This window comes from Chrysochloris asiatica, unplaced genomic scaffold (genome assembly GCF_000296735.1).
Source record: "Chrysochloris asiatica unplaced genomic scaffold, ChrAsi1.0 scaffold00064, whole genome shotgun sequence".
In the NCBI taxonomy this organism is placed as follows: domain Eukaryota; kingdom Metazoa; phylum Chordata; class Mammalia; order Afrosoricida; family Chrysochloridae; genus Chrysochloris; species Chrysochloris asiatica.
Window position 1 is genome coordinate 1,765,130 of NW_006408582.1, and position 19,621 is coordinate 1,784,750.

A 19,621-nucleotide genomic window follows, 5' to 3' on the forward strand; every position below is an offset into this window, starting at 1 on the left:
CTCCAATACCCTCACATGTTCAGATTTCTGGTTGAGAGAAAACAGACTCCAAAGCATAATCTCTCCTCTAGCTCAGTAGACAAATTTCTTACAGACGGAAATGTCAAAGCTTGTCCATCACCCAGGGAGCTGGGGCTCTTTTGCCCATTCCTCTCTCTACTTCCTTGTTTCCCCTCATTTCCTCCGTTGTCTACATCTCCAATCCCCATGCTCACGTTTTCCGGCTCTTTGTCCATTTAAAACTTATTTTTATGCCAAACAAACAAACAAACCAGGAAGACTGTACCATCCAGTTCTGGTAACCACTAAGGCAAGTGTGCCTCCTAGTGGGAGGAGCTCTCATTGTCCTTCTTGAATTGATTTCAGCTTCAATATCCTCAGGAAAACTCGAAGAGTGGGAGGTAGAGCAGGGGAGTGTGCCTCTGAAGGCTGGTCTTGTGTATATTTCTAGTTTTGGTAGGTTTTCATTTATACATCAGCACTAGAATGGACCACACACATCATCTGGTCCTGTACTTCCTACACCCGTTGGAGCAGTAGGCAGGCAGGCTATGGTGTTAACAAGAACTCAGATGATGAGGATCAGCCCTCTTGAAAAGGGCTACTTCCAAAGGTCATGCAGCCTAAGCCAGTGATTCTCAGCCCTAGCTGAACATTAAGACTAGCTGGTGCCCAGGCCCTACTCTGGACCATTGGTGGTCAGGCCCCAGATCTGGTATTAAATATTAATAAAATTAAATATTCCTCCCCATACTCTTGTAATTCCCATATGCAGCCAAGGTTGAGAAGCAATGGTTTCTGTTGACAATGGCCTACACTACTTCTAGACTGCCTCAGAACCTACTGGACTGGAAGTTTTGAGGGAGAGGTCTAAGAGCCTGTATTTTAAAACAAGGACCCAAGGTGATTTTCATGAATAGTGAGGTTTGCAAAGCCCTACGTGACTCCTGGGTCAGGGTCTAGGGAGGTGTCAAACTGGCCCCAGGTCTTGCAACTATTGGAAAGTGGGACAGACCTAGGATCCAAGTCACCAGCTCTGGGGTAATGGAGGCCAAGATATGTGATGCCCGGGCCTGGATTCCAGGCTCATAAGCCTGAAGGAGGGGCTCATTCCTCCTTCTGTTGCTTGTAGTACTTACTCTCTACAAGAAGTCCTTGGATCTTCTCAGGGCCTCCAGGCAGGTCAGCTCAGTCCTACCCAGACATGAGCCCACAGGCTTGGCCTTTGTCTCTGCCTTGCACCATGCCCATCACTGGAGAGGCAGTCAACACTGGTGTCCTGCAGTCCTGCTTAATTCCCGTGCCCCACTGTCTTAGGTTGTTGACCAGGCCACCCCAATTCCCAGATTCTCTTCTTCTAGCAATGTTGTCTGTCCAGAAGGCCTGAGGGTATTGAGACTGAACTGTGTTTCTCTGAGAGATTCAATAACCACTTCCACAAAGAGCATTTGAGTCCATCCTGGAAGTGGACAGAGGTCCTGGAATTCTCTAGGACACTGTTGGGGATTTGGATACCCCTACCTCTGACATCCCTGATCAGCTACAGAAAGAGCTGTGTAAACCCTGATCAGATAATATCACTCTGCTGCCTGAAAGTCTGCAGAGGTCCCAACTAGGAACTCCTTAGGGAGGCTCATCCAGCCTGCCCCAACCTCCCGCAACTTCATAGCAACACATAGAGAGCAAAATGTTGAATGGTATGAATGCCTAAATCTTACTCCCAAGATTTCTACAATCTTCTATACAACACTTACAGTAAGGGGTTTGGAGGTAAGAAGAGGACTCAAATCCTAGGGCCCAGCACATGCCAGCTAAGAGTACTTCTACAAGCTTGTAAATTCTTCATTTGTAAAAAGCACAAAGTCATAACATCAATAATGGTGGTGCCTTCTGATGTTTGAGAATCAATTGATAGATTGTGCATTAGAGTAGTCTATAAATAGTGCTAGATAAATGTGTACCCTGTTTTGCTCAGTTACTTTTCTACCTCTGTACCTCTGCAGATGCTGTTCCTATAGAAGGTTTCCTCATCCCAGCTCTGCATGCTCCCACTCCCAGTTCCAATTACTCTTGGCCACAGACTGCCTGGGCACTTCTTGAGTTCATGCCTACATGCTGCTACTTATTAGTTGTGTGACTTTGGGAATACCTGAAACTTCTCTATACTTCACTGTGTTTCCAAATCTTGTGTTATCACAAGTATTAAAAAGCTAAACAAAAGGGAACTCAGTTGCCATTAATTGACACCAACTCATGGTTCCTCTATCTGTGCTCCATAGAATTTTGAAGGGACAATTTTTTGGAAGTAGAAAGATGGGCCTTTCTTCCAAGGTACTTCTTGGTGACTTGAACCTCTAATCTTTTGGTTAGCAGCTGATTCTCTAGGTTTACACTACCTGGAGACTCTTTCACAAGAATTAATCTCCCAGACAGACAACAAAATCTCCCAACTCATTGCTTTGCAGTGGATTTTGACTCATAGTGACCCCTCCTATTCAATGGAGTTGTTCCGTGCTGTTTAGTTAGATCTGACTCAGAGCAACCCCATGCACAATAGAATGAAATGCTGTCTGGTCCTTTGTCAGCCCCACAATTGTTGTTATGTTTGAACCTATTGTTTCATACACTGCGTTGTTCCATCTCATTGGAGGTCTTCCTCTTTTTCACTGACCCTTCACTTTACCAAGCATGGACTAGACTCTCCTGATAACATGTCTGAAGTATGTGAGATAAAGTCTTGCCATCCTAGCTTCTAAGGGAAATTCTGGCTAGACTTCTTCCAAGACAGATCTGATTGTTCTGGCAGTCCATGGTACTTTTCATATTCTTAGCCAACATAGTTAATTCAAATGCATTATTTCTTCTCTGGTCTTCCTTGTTCATTTTCCAACTTTCATATGCATATGAGGCTGTTGAAAATATCACGGCTTGGGTAAGACACACCTTAGTCCTCAACGTGACATGTTTTCTTTTAAACATTTTAAACAGGTCTTTTGCAGGCGATTTGCTTGGGTTTGATTTCTTGATTGCTGTTAGTGTTAGGTGCATAAAGAACATAAGATGATGGGATAGTACTACTAAGGTGCATGCATTGTCTTGCACTGGCACCTCGTTGTCATTGACTAAGAGGACAGAAAGCTTATTTCCAGCATCTTTTTACTCTGGAACCCCTAACACCCAACATTAGTTCTGAAAATGCTGAGGTAAGGATGCCGACAGAGACCTAGAGATTTCTGAAGTGAGGGTGCCACCTACTGGTCCAACTCAAAGGCCAGTGCAGCCGTTACTGGCTGTGGACTTAACTTCCTTTGTGAACTCGGTGCCAGTCAGGGACTCTTTGGCAGAGATATTTACATATGTTATTCACATCATGTATGTGATGTCTAGGATTATCACCAGTAAAGACACTGACACTATCAGACTCACATGATTTTATTACAAAAAAAGTACCAAAGTGCTGAGCGCAGTCTAGGTCAGGCCTGTTTGCAACTTCCAGAGGCAGATACTGGTAGGCCATTCTTCCGCCATACATCTTGAAGGATTCAGTACTGATCTTGAGGGGTCACTTCTAGGGGCAGCAGAAAGGGAGCCACATAAGGGAAGCGGTCCTCACAGCTCAGAGGAGCAGGGACTCTTGGTCATTTGTGGCCCAACTTTTCAGTCTTGTTGCCAATCGCTTTATGACAATCGCTTTGCATGTGCCAAGCACTTTTTCTGGGTTAACTAATTTACTCCTCATGTCAAACGTATGAGGTAGGCACTACTACTGCTCCCCATTGTTTTACAAAAGAGGAAGCTGAGGCACAGAGAAGTTAAGTAGCTTTGCCCAAAGGCACCAAGCCAATGAATGGTGGAGCTGAGATTCAGAGTCAGGTACTCTGGCTCCAGAGCCGATGCTGTTACTCACCTGTTACGCTACCTGTATCCTCTACTTTCCTCCTCTGTGAAATGGGAATGACAATCCCCGATTCCCTGGGTTATCATGGGGGCTTGAATAAGAGCCCAGGTGCCAATATGCCTAGACAATTCTAACCATTTGTCCAAGGGTTGTGGACCACCCATGACCACTAGAAGTGCCCACCCCATAAAGATGCGAAACTCCCGCTGCATCTTCTCCAGGTAAGCACCCCTCGTTGAGCTGGCGCGGCCTGTTCGGCAGGTGGGCAGGCCTAGGGCTGGAGTTCGTACTGTTGCTCAGTGGCCATGAAGTAGTCCTCGAGCACTGACTGCAGGAATTCGAAGGTGGGCCGCTCCTCGGGCCGGCTCCGCCAGCACTCGAGGATGACGCTGCCGTACAGCTCCTGTGGGCACGAGTCTGGGCGCGGCATGCGGTAGCCATACTCCAGGTTGCGGATGACCTCCGGGTTGCTCATGCCTGTGAGGGGGAGAGAGCTTGAGTGAGCTGCTGGCCACACAGCAGGGCCACAGGGAGGAGAATGGAGTCAGAATGGCCCAATGGGAGCACCAGGCCAAGGAACTGTGTTAAAGTTGTGTTAAAGTCGCTGTGTTAAAGTTATAGACCACTGTCTCCCCATTTTAAAATACCCTGTCTGTTCAGCTGGCGCTGCTTTTAAACATCCATCTATCCATCCATCCATGCTTATTTTTCAGGCGCTCTATTCAATCTATTCAAAGGGCTCTGGCAAACATAGCGGGTTGCCAGTCTGGCTGCTAGCCACAAGGTCAACAGTTTGAAACTACAAACTGCTCTGCAGAAGAAAGATGAGGCTTTCTGCTCCTGTAAAGATTTACAGCCTTGGAAATCTTTGGTTTTGGTCTGCGCTTCAACCCTATACAGGGTTACTATGAGTTGGAACCAACTCCACAGCATATAACTACCACCTCCACTGCCATTCAATCTATTCAATTTTAGTCAACCTTGGAGAACAACCAGGAAAAAAAAAAAAAAGCTATAGTTATTCTCCTGAGTACAGGGCAATTCCTCAATGCATAAGGCTGTTTCAACTATCTGTGATGCTTAAGAACCCAATCAAAATCCATCACTCACTGGGTAGGTGCGCCATGAAAACTCATGAAATGGCTGACTGAAAGAGACCCTGCAGGCTGAGAAATTGCCCAAGCCTTTCTGATCAGGGGCTGGGGAACTGGGTAGTCTAGATTTGACAACTGTGCCACCTCAGAATGGGACTTTTGGGGATGCACCATGTATGACTATGGATAGCAACCTGAGAACAGCCAATGGGAGAGAACTTGAATTCAGATCTTGACCTTTAGCTTAATTCTAACTTGTAGGCTCATTGATCTGTGTTGGAGGAAGGGGTTGTATACCTGGTGCGAGAACCCTCCCTCCAGAGTGGGATGTTTGGGTGTCTGTACACACAGTTGGGGCTCCATTCTGACGAGTAGGTGAGCAGCCATAGGATGGGAGTCTGCCATCAGAGGCGTCTCAGAGCAGCAGGGGACATGGAGCCATGCTGCAGGATGCAGCTGCCTACCTGGGTATGGCACACGCCCAAAAGTGACAATTTCCATCAAGAGGACTCCAAAAGACCACACGTCTGATTTTATGGTGAACACCCCATAGTGGATGGCCTCTGGGGCCGTCCATTTGATGGGGAACTTGGCACCTATGGGAAAAGCCAGGAGCAGGTTTGTGAGGCGATGAATGCACACAGCTTCCCATCCCTCTCCACTCTCTACACTTCTTGTCTTTCCATCCTGCCCCCATTGCCATAGCCTGACAGGACATGACAGAGGTGCATCCAGGGAGTTACTAAGACACACTAAGAAACATGACTAGGCAAGTATGTTGTTGTTAAGTGCCATTGAGTCAATTCAGACACAGTGATTTTTATCATAAAGGCCCATCTGTACAACAAATACCATACCCCTGAGAACCCAATGGAGCGCAGCTCTACTCTGATACCCCTGGGATCTCCATGAGTCTGAATTGACGAGATGGCAGCAGTTTGGGTTTGAGTTGGTCATTCTCTTTGAGTTCTTTAAAAAGAGAGCAAGTGGGCTTCACTGAGCAACATGTCCTTCCTTCCATGCAGGACAGAAATGTCCTTTCCCACCTGACTTGGGTTTTGTTTATAAAAAGTAGAGCCCGTGACTTGGGCAAATCATTTAAACTTGTCTGTGCCTTAACTGGCACATTGGTTAGGCACTCAGCTGTTAACTGTAATGTCAGTGGTTCCAACCCACCAGGCACTCCACAGGAAAAAGAGGAGGCAGTCTGTTTCTGTACAGATCTAAAGTCTTGGGAATGTTATAGATCCATTTTACTATGTCCTAGAGGGTCGTTTTGAGTCTCAATTGACTCAAAGGTAGTAGGTTGGGTTTTATTTTGGTCTGTGCTTCCTTTCTTGCCAAATGAAAATAATGATTTATGGCTTACATACCTCCTCGTGTCATTGTGAGGAAGGAATTAAGTTCCTGCTGCCCAGGAAAAGCCCTGCAGATAGTGCCAGGCCCCAGAGACCTCCCCTTTCCTGGACCCTTGTCAACATTCCGAGTAGACCACATAACTCAGCGCTTGATTGCCTTTTACTGGGACTTGCTTTCTTAGTCTCCCCTGCTCGCCTGCAGTTCCAGGCAGAAACAAGCCATACCTATCCTTCTCCTGAATCAACTCTTCATGTACTCAGCTAATATTAGTTAAGTGATTGATAAATATATTTGGCCACTCCAGATCTTCTTGTAAATGGGATTTTATCTCAGTTCTATCAACAAAATGAAGCAGAAGTGCTTAATGAATGCTGTCATTCAAATATAAGGGTTTTTGTCCAAGCTTTAGAGCAGTGTTTTCTATGAAACTCTCCTTGTGTGGGATTTAATAAGAGCTGAATACAAAAATATTCTGGGCTCAGATTAGTTTAGGAGGCCCCAGGTGAAACAAAGGCAAACTGTTTCTTTGTTTCAGGATTTCTCAGTGTCTTTAGCATGCTTATATACATTAGGAATCTCCAATCTCTAAGAAATAATCAATACAGTGTCTTCCAATCTACTTCATCACAGAGCTATTTCTCAATGCAACATCTTGAGGTACTAGTGTTCTAGAGAACACCTTTAGAGAAATGCTGATCTAGATTGGACTAAGACCAGAATTGTCGAAATGACACAGCTCTCAGATCTCCTTACATAGGACTCTGTTACATGGTGTCAAGAAAAAGCCTCAACAGGAGTAAGATTCATTGTTTTCCGTGTGTTGGGGACTCTGCTCACCCTCTTGTGCAGTATATTCACTGTCGATGATCCGAGCCAATCCAAAGTCAGCGATTTTGCAGCACAAGGTCTCAGATACTAGGATGTTGGCTGCTCTCAAGTCACGGTGGATTGAATTCCTCTGCTCAATGTATGCCATTCCTTCTGCAATCTGAGGGAAGAGGTCATAGTACAGTGTGAAGAACAGTGTGGTCTCCTCCACACAAGCCTATCCTTCACTCATGTGCAGCCCCTATGGGTTGAGAGGAACAGTCTGTCCTGCCATTGTCCTTATCCACCAGTCTGTCTGTAGAACCATCTTTCTGTTGCTCACAAGGATGAAAGAGGAAGAAGGCTCAGGTGTGTGTGTCTTTGTGTGTGTGTGTATGTGTGGATCTGGGTGTGGTTCTGCTGTTGCTGAATAAGCCTCAGTCTGCTAGAAGGGCAGAGTGGGAGGAACCCAGCCCCTTGTTATCAGAGACACAGAGGTTCCCTCTAGTCTCTCACCACACTTCTCTTGAAGCTGCTTGTCAAGTGTCTGCAGGGGAGTGGGATAGCAAAATGAAGGCAGGGGAAAAGGAAGTTCTCTTGGAAGGAAGAAGCAAAAAAGCGTTGGCAGTTAGGAGAGAGGAAGGCAGATGGGAAAGGAAAAAAATTCATCTCCATGAAAAGTTGGAAGCGCTCTTCTTGGAGCCAGGATTTGCCATTTTGATCTTAAACACATTGCTTGACCTCCCTGTGGAACATCAGAGAAGTGGTCTTCAGGGTACAAAGTTGAAGTGAGAATTGGAAGAGAGGACATGTGGCAAAAAAAGGCCAGTACCTTCCTGGACAGGTACTCAGTGAGCGTGGGCAGAATTGGAAGGAAGTCAAATGAGAGGAGACCTGCCTCTGTTCCCTGGATTACCAGCACTGAGCCAAGAAGTGACACTCTAGTGCTTTTTAGCCATGGAACCTAAGCAAGACTTTATTGACTGCATTACCAACTGATGGGTGAAAGAACTGAGGCAAGGAATACAGCATCAATTTACCACCATGAACCTGCAAGAAACTCATTGGAACGGATCCCACTTCTTATGCTCTTATTTGCCATTACTTTATTAATAAATCATTCATTTGTTTATACTTCATTTATTTCTTCACTGAATTACACATCAATATACATTTATTAGTAAAGTGCTATGGGGGAATATAAAGTTCTATGCTAAATGTTTTATAACTAGACAGCCTCTCATAGTACATATTCTGTTAATAATATTTATTGAACACTGCTAGAAATTTTTAAAAAATTGAGTAGGGCCCAGATCTGCTTTCCAGAAGAAGGAACTAATATGCATAAAACTAATGAGAAGTTCTGGTATGGCGCTATAAGATAAGAACTGGACTGCTAATCACAAGGCTGGTGGTTCAAACCCACTGGCCACTCCTTGGAAACCCTATACAGGGTCTCAATGAATCGGAAACTACCTGCAGGCAATGAACAACAATGAGAACACATGAGCGAAGTGCTCTCTAGAAGTTTCTTGCCCAGGGAAAAATAGAAGTGGTATTTGACTTGGTCATGAATGTCGATTAGGATTCTGCCAGATGCAGAAGAGAGTCAAGAGAGGCATGCTGGGCAGAGGGTCAGTTTAGGTAGAGGTTCATGGGGTGAAAGTGCACGTTGTCGTGGGACTCCAAAGTAGGACACTTGAGCCTGTGGTTGGAGGTGCCTCCTGGGACAGCCAGGGTGGCCTTGGAGAAAGAGCGTTGGGAGGCTTTGCATTTCATGTTGTGGAATAAGATGATAGAGACCTTGAGTTTGCATGTGTGCTTCAGGGAGGGAGCTCTGGGTGGTGCTAATGATGAATGTGCTCAAGCTGAAAGATTGGAGGTCAGATTCCATCCAGAGGTGCCTAAGAAAGGACTGGCAATCTATACCTGGAAAATCAGCCATTGAAAATGATGTGGAGCACAGCTGCATTCTGACACACATGGTCACAGTAACTGATACTGATTGCTGGCAGGTATGTGGCAAGGTGTTAGCATGATCAGTATGTGTTTTCTATGTTTTTAAGTTGGGAGGTTCTGATTTTCTGGTTTCCTAAACCCAGGCTCTTCACAACATTTAGGCACTGAACTTGGATGACTTTTCATCTCTTTTGCCCCTGGGTGACCTAAATGTCCCAGGGGCTGTAGTAGAGATTGAATAAGAGACAGATGGAAATGACAGAAAGAAAATAAATGAAAAATAAGTTCACAGGTTTATCACTGTCATGTGGTTTGCAACCAGTTGCTAGTGTTTACTTTTTGAAACCATCTTACCAGCCTTCTCAACACCCCTGCTTACCTCAATGGAAAAAGTTGTGGTGATATCAATTTGTGCATTGATACTAATAGAAGATAAAGGCAAATGAGGTGGGGAGGAGGTGACGGGGGTGGGGCAAGCTTCCGCTCTGTAGCTGGATGTGTGTGTGTGTGTGTGTGTGTGTGTGTGTGTGTGTGTTGATGCACCTTTCAGGCTGACCACAGACCAAAGCTTTTCTGCAGAGAGCCCCAGTTTTATCAGACACACGATCAAGGTCACCAGATGTGTTTTCTTGCCAGTTATATATAATTCTTGACTAAAGTCACTGGAGAGGAAAAGTCTCTCCTCTTCATTCTGAACTTCACTTATGAAGGCTGAGAAGTTCTGTATGTGAATCTAAGGAATGCACACACAGAGGACCAGTTCATGAGCAGTTAAAAAGATCTAATGCTTTCAACTCTCTGGTGTCAGGAGGATTCTGTAGGGCCCTACCACTTGTGTGTGGTTCATGCCTACTACCCATCAGCCAAAGGTCAATGGAATGGACCAACATTTTCAGGATCATCTCCTGCAGGAAGTGTTTGTGGGCACTATGAAAGAACAACACGAGGACATAACAAAAATACTTGTCTATTATGCTAAATGGAATTCTTGCTAACTTTCTATGGCAAAGAAGATGTCTTGTAGTATCCCTTCTCCCTTTCTCTCTTACTCACACCTCAATCTATATGGCTGTCCAGAATTAAGACTACATTTCCCAGGGTCCTTTGCAACTGAGTGTGACAATATGACATAGGGGCTTGTGGGATTTAAGAGCAAGTATAGTGAATAACTTCATGGACATGGAGGAAGGTGGGCTTAGTTTTCCTATTGGCTGCAAATAGGCTATGATGGTAAAGCCTGAGCACCCATCTTGGATAATAAGATAACATGCCAAGGTATTCAGCAGAAGAAATCTGTTTTCTTCATGTCTTTGTGGGGATGGACCATCAATAACCCCAGACCGTCCTCCTCTTGATGTTTATATACCTAAGTCATTTTAAATTTGGGTTCTCTGTGCTTTGCATCTCAAACTAAATCTAATTGATTTAGAATCTCTAAATAGCTGATTATTTTGTTAAGCCATAGAAACACATGAAAAAGGGCCCGGAGGTTCAGGCCGCCATGAAGCCATTATTTTCTGGCCATCTCTATACTTGAAGTCCTGGTGTGTCACTATAGAATAAATACTGGACTGCTAACCACACGGTTGGTAGTTCAAACCCATCAAATGGTCCTTGGAAGCCATATACAGGGTTGCTATAGGTTGGAACCAACTTGATGGCACTTAACAACAACAGCAAAAACAACAATAAATCTCTACACTTGTTAGTTCACAAACCTGGGCTGACATGTCAATCAGTCTTGGGAAGGACAATCTGCTACCTTCATCCGTCTTCAAGAAATCCAGAAGGCATCCTAAAAAGAGAGATGTTTGCAACTCTACTTCTGCAAAATAAGCCACTACTTCTGTGCCAGCCTCTTCAGGAGGAAGGCAGGTGGTTACTCTCTCAGATTCAGCCACAGTTGCAGAATACCTTATACTCTAAGAAAATCCAATCTCAATCCTCACAGCACCCTAGGAAGCAGTTAGTATGCCTCCAGATGCCCAGAAGGGATAAAGTCTCAGCCAGTAGAAGGAACCCATCTGAGGTCACACAGCCAGGACAGCTGGAAATAGGAGTTGTTCTTCTAAATTTGATGCTGCTTCCTGACATGATTTCCCAATGCTAGGTGTCTTCATTGCTCTCTTGATCCTTTGTGACAGAGGTGTTTATCTTAGCAAGAAAACACCAGAATGAAGAGAACTGTCACTTGGGGTTTGGTACAAGGGACAAAGGCAGCTCTTTTATCTCATCAAAGACCTGGGAAGGGAGCTCATCTGAAATGTTGCTAAGAGGTGATCAAGGGAGCTATTGTAACCCCTAGTACAGTATCCCACGGTGATCTCCTTTCTATAAAATTTTAAAGAAATATATTAGCCTGGCTATGGCCATAAAGAAACAGTGTGGAGTTCTAGGCATGAGAGAAGCAAGGAAGTCAAAGGCCAAGACCATAGTTAGAGGTTTATTCCCCTCTGACCTCCACCAAAGACACAGGTCTGATCCCAGGCTCACTGCCCTCATGAGCATTTGGCCACACCATGAACCTCAGAGGCTATCTAGCCCAACTTCTTTTTCATACATTTTGTAAAATGTTGGCACAATTGTAAAGGGTCCCATGGCAGCTAAAGTGGCACTAGAACCACATCTCAAGACGTCCAGCCTACTTCTCTTTCAAATTTGCAGTGCTTTGCCCTCCATAGTAGGTATGACACAGGGCTGAGCACAGAAGAGATGATCCAGAATTGTTGATTGAACCAGTCCTGAACTGAGGACAGAACGCTATAAGAATGTACCCCTCTATTCACTCTACTCAAGAAGCTCTGGTAGCGTAGTGGTTATGAACCAGGCTACTAATCTCAAGGTCAGCAGTTTGAAGTTTTCACAGGAGAAAGATGAGGCGTTCTGCTTCCATAAAGATTTACAGTTTTGGAAACCCTATGCAGAGTCATTGTGAGTTGGAACCGACTTCACAGCACATAACCACTACCACCGACTCACTCTACTCATTCCCATACCCTCTCAACTCCCTCGCTTTGCTCATGGTTCAGCAATCTTCATGAAAATCCCTTCACCAGCAAAGCCCACAGCAGCTGGATAAGCCTCAGACTTCTATCTACTGAGCCTGGACTTCTCCCCATGCCTCCCAACTTCATTAAAGGAAGGAAGCCATGTGAATTACACCACCTCTGGCCATGTACTCGGTCACGATGTAGATGGGCTCTTTGGTGACCACAGCGTAGAGTCGGACCAGTCTCTCATGCTGGAGGGCCTTCATCATGTTGGCCTCACCAAGGAAGGCTTCTGGAGACATACTTCCCTCCTTCAAGGTCTTGATGGCCACCTTCATGTTGTTTTTGTAATAACCTGAACCCACAGGAAGAGAGAGAATTAAGAAACCATTAAGAAGACTGATAGGTTGTTTAGAGGTGATCCCTCTACCCAAAATCAACCTAAATTTTCAGGTGCTATTCCTGTTGCCAGAGAGGCCCACCATGGAAGTAGTCCTAGGTTGAATGAACAGTGTCTGAGGGAGGGGTAGGGACCAGGCTTATGCTGTAAAGATGCTGCAGCAGTTGTAGGTTCTCTTGCCCTACTGATGCTTCGGTTAGTTGAGGAACTTATCTTGCCTGGGAGTGGGGGCTATTTCACTTCTTTGCTTCCATATCCAAGGCCTGGGCTATATCCTTTTGTCCTTCATGCAGCCTGCCTCTTACCCCTCTTACTGTCCCCTATATGATGAGTCTCTTCTATCATATATAGTATGTTGTTGTTGTTAAGTGCTGTTGAGTTGGTTCTGACTCATAGTGACCCTGCATAGGGTTTCTGAAGAGCAGTTGGTGGGTTTGAACTGCTGGTCTGTGGTTAGCATACCAGTGCTTATCCTACAGTGCCACATCAGAAGTCTACATACAGTTTAATTTTAGAAAAAATAATTACAGCCTGAAGGGACATTATGAAGGTGGCAGAGGTGGCTTGGGTGAGTGGCTGGGGTCTCATTAACTCCTTTCTGTGTCTTTAAAATATTCCTTTCTGTTCCCTAGACTGCCTGATAATTTCATACTGCCCTGGAGTCCTGGTGTGGCACTGTGGGTTAATGTGCCAGACTGCAAAGCCATTTGAACTGCAAGGTAAGCCATTTGCACTGCAAGATCAGCAGTTCAAGCTCACCAGTTACTCCTTGGAAACCCTATACAGTGTAACTATGGGTCAGAATCAACTCCACAGCACTTAACAACAACAACTCTACCCGAATAGGTCCCCCATTCATACCCTCTCAGCCTCAAACAGGTTGAGAAGATGCATAACCATCTGATTTCCCCATCAGAGACTTAACACCCCGGTTAAATAGTAGAGGTATCTCAGGGCCCTACAGTGCTTTATAAGGGAGACATCAGGATCCTACTCTGAAATCATGACCCAGAGACATGGAACATTCAAGGAAACAAATAAAGCAGAATATTTTATATTCTGATAGTGCCAATGGTCATTAGGGGAACAGTTACCAAATGCAACTTAAATGTGAAAACATGGGGATATGGAAGTTAAGCCACTTGGCCAAAGACATTTAAAGATCAGTGCTTGGCCTTGCTCAGATCTTGGAACTTCTAGCTCACTATTTTTCCGTGTGTAATATACTATGAGCCAAAGCTAAGGGAAAAGAGCATTATACTAAAATTTCACACACAAGTCAATGGCAAAGCTAGCACTAGGCAGAAAAGAACAAAGAAAGGAATTGATTTAGGGGAGGGAGAGCTGGATTCTCTTCTCACTCTACCACCACAACAATGAGATAAATTATCACAATCATGGGCAAGTCATTTCAGTGTCTTTTGCCTTGATGACCTTGTCAGAAAAATGGGTATCTGAGTCTCTGTCCTTTTTCTCTCATAAACCTTTATGGGGCAAGTATGATGCACTGCCAAATGCTGGGCCTTTTGCCTTCAGCAAGCCCTTGTATATTTCAGGATGTAGAGCAGGACATGCTGCATACTCACCCATCCAGACTTCACCAAACTGTCCAGACCCAAGTTTCCTGACCAGTTTGAGAGATTGCCGGGGAATTTCCCATTCATCCTGGGCCCAAGGGTTCTGAGGAGCCAGACTCACACAGGGCAGGGTCAGCTTCTGGCACAAACCATTCCCCTTCTCTGCATTAGGGAAGAAATGAGGCTGGAAGTTACCAGGACAACCAAAGATCACACCTAGCAATGTCTCCACGGTCAGCTCCTCCCACCCCTACCTGTCAGCACACACACACTCACTACTTCTGCCTAAAGCAGCATATGCTGTCAATGACATTTATATTTAAAATACTTGTCACTCTTTGTGCGGGCATATGTTGAGTTGGCAGAGGGGATTAGGATCACTGATATTGAATCATTATCCTGAGAGTTGTCATCTCTGAAGTCCAGTCTTGGGCTAACTCCCCCTTCCTCATGTAGCACAAATAATTCACACAGTCTCGGGGTTTTAGTGAAAGAGAGATACGAGGCTCTGCTAGCAAATTCAGAATCCTGCTCTTACTAGAATAATACTGCACCAGGGCTTGGAGCGAGGGAAAGGTGATTCTGGGGGAGATGTAATAGCCTCCTTCATCCAGCATGCGGATCTTATAGTGTTTGATCACCTCCCCCTGGGTGGTTACATCCTTCACAGACAGCGAAAAGGCACCTAGAGGGTCAATAAAACACACTTGTGAGAGAAGTAAGGCAGAAAGATGAACTAACAGGATGGGGATTTGGGTTTCATTTCAATTCATTGAGAAAAGTTTCTCACATGCTAGTCTCCATTTTGGTACTACCATTGTAAGTTTCCTCTTCGGACCTCAAGCCTTCAGGAAGTCTTCCCTATCAGCTCCACCTGACTTTGTCCTTGATGTTGTCCCCAAAGATTCCAAAACACAGATATGGATTCACAAAATTCTGGAGTAGGCATAGCAGTCTCTGAGCAATCTATACAGGTCCCCTACTGAGGCACCAGGTCACTCTGGGCCCCTATGCCATAAAATATTGAGAAAAGTAAGGTCATTGTAAGACCTAGGTGCTGTGCCTAGTTATTTTTACTCCCACATACTATAGCAAATCATAGCTTCAAAAACCCACATCCCTGGAAGAAAGCAAAATAAACTGTTTCCCCAGTGTGTCTGCCTGTTCATATTCTTTTGCTGCGTGTCCATTTATTGTGTCATCTATGTTCAGATTTGCATGGAGACAAGTGGTAGCAGAAGTCAAGGGTTAGGAACTAGAAGCCAAAAGCGTTAATATTGAGAAACTTCTTTCCATTAACTTGATGTTTTCATAAAATATCTCTGTGCAGCTCCCTGGATGCTATGGATCCACTCCAAACTTTAATTTGAGAGATGAGGAAATGGAGGCTTAGAAGGATGATGTTGCTTGCCAAAGGTCACTCTGCTAATTAGACGCAGTGTGGGGACTGAGCTCAGGGCTTCCTGGTCCTCTCAAGGACCACAACCAATACCACATTTTCCCACCAGAGGTCGGGCTTGGGCATCTTTTTCTGTGAGTTTGGCTGCTTCATTTAGTCCTATAGGTCTTCAGGCATTGTTCCTTTTCTGTCAGATCATCAACCCTATTCAAACTCTGTCTGCTCTTCTGTTTATCTTAATCAATGTGTCTTTCTCATCACCTATTTGCAGAACAGGGTACCAAGCAGCCATCTGCTTAGCCAATGAACCTTGCCATTGCCACAATTAAGCCACACTGTAAGCCCCAGCTCAGATGCTATAAACTTTTCCCATCTCTCACCCCCACTGCAACCCAGGTTGGTATAACTGTACCTTCCAGCCTCTAGTGAACAAAATAGCTTAGTCACAGTGAGTTCATTCATCCATAGTACTGTAGTGGGGAAAAGGCTTTTCTCCTCAATTCATAGGCTGCCGAGCAAACAAGTTCATGAGAGCCAAAATATGACTTTGAATATATCCTATCTGAATTTAGAGACCAAGAACAAATTTGATGTATTAGACACTAATGACAGAAGACCAGAAGAATTGTGGATGACATCAAGAATACCTTAAAGGAAGAAAGAAGGAAAATACCAAAATGGATGTCAGAAGAGACTTTGAAACTTGCCCTTGAGTGTAGAGAAACAGAAAGTAAAAGAGCTGAGCAGAAGATTTCAAAGGGCAACTTGAAAAGACCATGTCAAATATTATAAGGAAATGCGCAAAGACCTGGAGTTAGAAAACCAAAGGGAAGAGCATGCTTAGCATTTCTCAAGTTGAAAGAACTTAAGAAAAAATTCAAGCCTCGAGTTGCAATGTTGAAGGCTTCTATGGGATTCCTTGTGTGGTGCTATAGGGTAAGCACTGGACTACAAACCACAAGACAGGCAATTCAAACCCACCAGCTGCTCCTAGGAAACTCTACACAAGGTCACTATGAGTCAAAACTGACTCAACATCCTTTAACAACAACAATAACTTGGCCAAAATATCAAATGATACAAAAAGCATCAAAAGGAGATGGAAGTAATAGAGTCATTGTACCAAAAAGAAATGGTCTATGTTCAGCCATTTCAAGAGGTAGTGTCATGTTCTGGAGATCCTCTAGATACCAAGAGTGGATGGAAAGGGCCTGATGGCTTAGTGCATTGACCTAGCTCAAGAGAAATTGATGTCTGTGTAGCTGTAATTCATGCAGCAGGTGCAACTTGTCAAGTGACAGACAAAGCTGCCACAGTGGCAGCCCTGGAACATCGTGACTGGCCTGGGCACCAGAGCCCTGGTGCTTTCTATTTATGGCTACACCTTCTTATCAATGTCCCAGGAGCATTTTCTAGATGAGCTAGAGGAAGAAGCCAAGGCTGCCCAAGCCTGAGCCTTGGCAAGAGTGGTAGGCCTTTGATCTTGATGGGTACCAAGCAACCCCAACCTGCTGGGGTCCCTTTACTAGATGGATAGTGCTCCATGATCCTGTAGAGAATGAAGCCTGCTTTACTAATCTTATACCATAACTGAACCCAAGAAGCCAAGGACTTATGCATTCAGTCATCATGAATGGAACATGGTGCAGTGACCAAACCCTTCTTGTAGTTTGTGTCCTGTTTTTTCCTAATAGCTCTGACTGGTTTCCCCTCTTCATACCTCAAGGTTAGCAGTTGGAAACTATCAACAGTTCTGTGGGAGAAAGATGAGGCATTCTGCTCCCATAAAGATTTACAGCCTCGGAAACCCTGTGCAGGGTTACTATGAGTCGGAACTGACTCCACGGTACTTAACAACAACAACAACAACAACCTCAGTGGGGAGACTGTTATGGTGGTGGGAGGTGGCAACTCCTAGGAGCATTGGAACCTGGGGTGGGAATGTTGAGGCCACGTTGAGAAAAAGAAACTGAAACACTTTCAAAAAAAAATTTTTTTTTCTATAAAAAGAAGAATGGATATTCTAGAACAGTTAATTGTGCTCATAAGAAACCTGTACATACACCAAGAGACGATGTTAGACTAGAACAAAGGAATATTGAATGGTTTAAAATCAGGAAAGATGTGTGCCAGGGTTGTATCCTTTCACCCTACTTATTCAATCTGTATGCTGAGCAAAAATAATCGAGAAGCTAGATTATATGAAGGAGAATGGAGGAAGACACATTAACAACCTGCAATATGCAGATAATACAACCTTGCTTACTGGAGCAAAGAGGACTTAAAATACTTACTGATGAAAATCAAAGATTACAACCTTCAGTATAGTATGCACCTCAATATAACAAAAACAAAAAAATCTTCAACTGGACCCATAAATAACATCATGATAAATGGAGAAAAGATTAAAGTTGGCAAATACTTCATTTTACTTGGACCCACTATCTACACTCATGAAAGCAGCAGTCAAGAAATCAAATGATGTATTATTGTATTAGGCAAGTCTGGTGCAAAAGACCTCTTTAAAATTTTCAATAGCAAGGTATGGTATTTTTAGTTAGCTTAATTAATATGCATTTGAAAGTTGGGGAATGAATGAGAAAGACTAGAGAAGAAACAAAACATTTCTATTATGATGTTAATGAAGTATTTTGCAAGTACCATGGACTGCCAGAAGAACAAAGAAGACTATTGGAAGCAATACAGCCAGATAGCAAGACTTTATCTCTCATACTTTGGGTGTGTTTTCAGGAGGTACTAGCCCCTGGAGAAGGACATCATGCTTGGTCAGAGAAAATGAGAAAGTCACCCAATGAAATGGTGGCAGTAACAATGGGCTCAAACGTTAACAACAATTGTGATTATAGCCAGTGTTTCATTTTGTTGTGCAGAGGGTCCCTGTGAATCAGCAATGACTCAATGGCACTTAACAACAACAAATAGATTGTTAGGCCTTTCTTCTGAGGTACTTCTGGGTGACCTGGAAACTTCAGCCTTTTGGTTATTAGCTTCTACCTTAAGTCTCCTATGTCATTAGTGTTGCTGTTGTTAGGTGGTGCCAAGTTGGTTCTGACTCACAGCAACCCTATGTACAACAGAATGAAACTCTGTCTGGTCCCGAGCCATCCTCCCAATCAATGCTATCTTTGAATTCATTGCTGCAGCTACTGTGTCAATCCATCTCATTGGGGGTCTTCTTCTTTTTCACTGACCCTCAACTTTACAAGCATGATATCCTCCAGGGACTGGTCCCTGCTGATAACATGTCCCACGTATGTGCAATGAATTCTCACTGTCCTCACTTCTAAGAAGCATGATAGCTACACTTCTTTTAAGAGAGATTTATTTGTTCTTCAAGCAGCCCATGGTATATTTCATATTCTTCTTTGACACCATAATTCAAATGCATCAGTTCTTCAGTCTTTCTTATTCATTGTCCAGCTTTTGAAGGTGATTCATGACTTGGATCTGGCACACCTTAATCCTTTTTTTAAAAAAAATATTTTCTTTTTAACACTTTAGAGAAATCTTTTGCAGCAGATCTGCCCAATGCAATACATTGTTTGATTTCCTGACTTCTTCCATGGGTGTTGATTGTGGATCCAAATAAAACGAAATCTTTCACAATTTCAATATTTTCTTGGTTTATCATAATATTGCCTATTGGTCCAGTTGTGAGGATTTTTGCTTTCTTATGTTAAGGTGCAATTCATACTGAGAGCTGTCATTTTTATCTTTCTCAGGAAGTGCTTCAAGTCTTCTTGGCTTTCAGCAAGCAAGGTTGTGTCATCTGCATATTGCAGGTTGTAAATGAGTCTTTCTCCAGTTCTGTTCATGTTCTTCATATAGTCCAGCTTCTCAGATTATATGCTCAGCATACAGTTTTAATGAGTATGATGAAAGGATATCACCCTGATACACACCTTTCTTGATTTATGTTTCTCATGAGCACAGTTAAGTGTACTGGAATTCCCATTTTTTGCAATGTTATCCCATACATTGTTATGATCCACACAGTTGAATCCCTTTGCATAGTCAATAAAACACAGGCAAGATTTAAAAAGCCTCTGAAACCCTATAAAGGGTTGCTATGAGTTGGAACTGGTTTGATGGCACTTAACAACATAGCAACAAACAT

The 19,621-nt window shown here is 43.9% G+C and overlaps 1 protein-coding gene across 1 annotated transcript in view; it reads right to left on the minus strand.

Annotated features, from left to right (window-relative positions):
- Window positions 1-4,169: 4,169 nt before the first annotated feature.
- The window catches only part of BLK (B lymphoid tyrosine kinase), a 31,196-nt gene continuing 15,744 nt past the window's right edge, over window positions 4,170-19,621 (minus strand). The window contains exons 6-12 of the mRNA XM_006864327.1: window positions 14,623-14,769; window positions 14,094-14,246; window positions 12,283-12,462; window positions 10,836-10,912; window positions 7,189-7,339; window positions 5,457-5,588; window positions 4,170-4,375 (exon numbers count right to left, since the gene is read on the minus strand). Coding sequence (XP_006864389.1) covers window positions 4,170-4,375; window positions 5,457-5,588; window positions 7,189-7,339; window positions 10,836-10,912; window positions 12,283-12,462; window positions 14,094-14,246; window positions 14,623-14,769 — 1,046 coding nt within the window. The remainder of the gene's footprint in view (window positions 4,376-5,456; window positions 5,589-7,188; window positions 7,340-10,835; window positions 10,913-12,282; window positions 12,463-14,093; window positions 14,247-14,622; window positions 14,770-19,621) is intronic.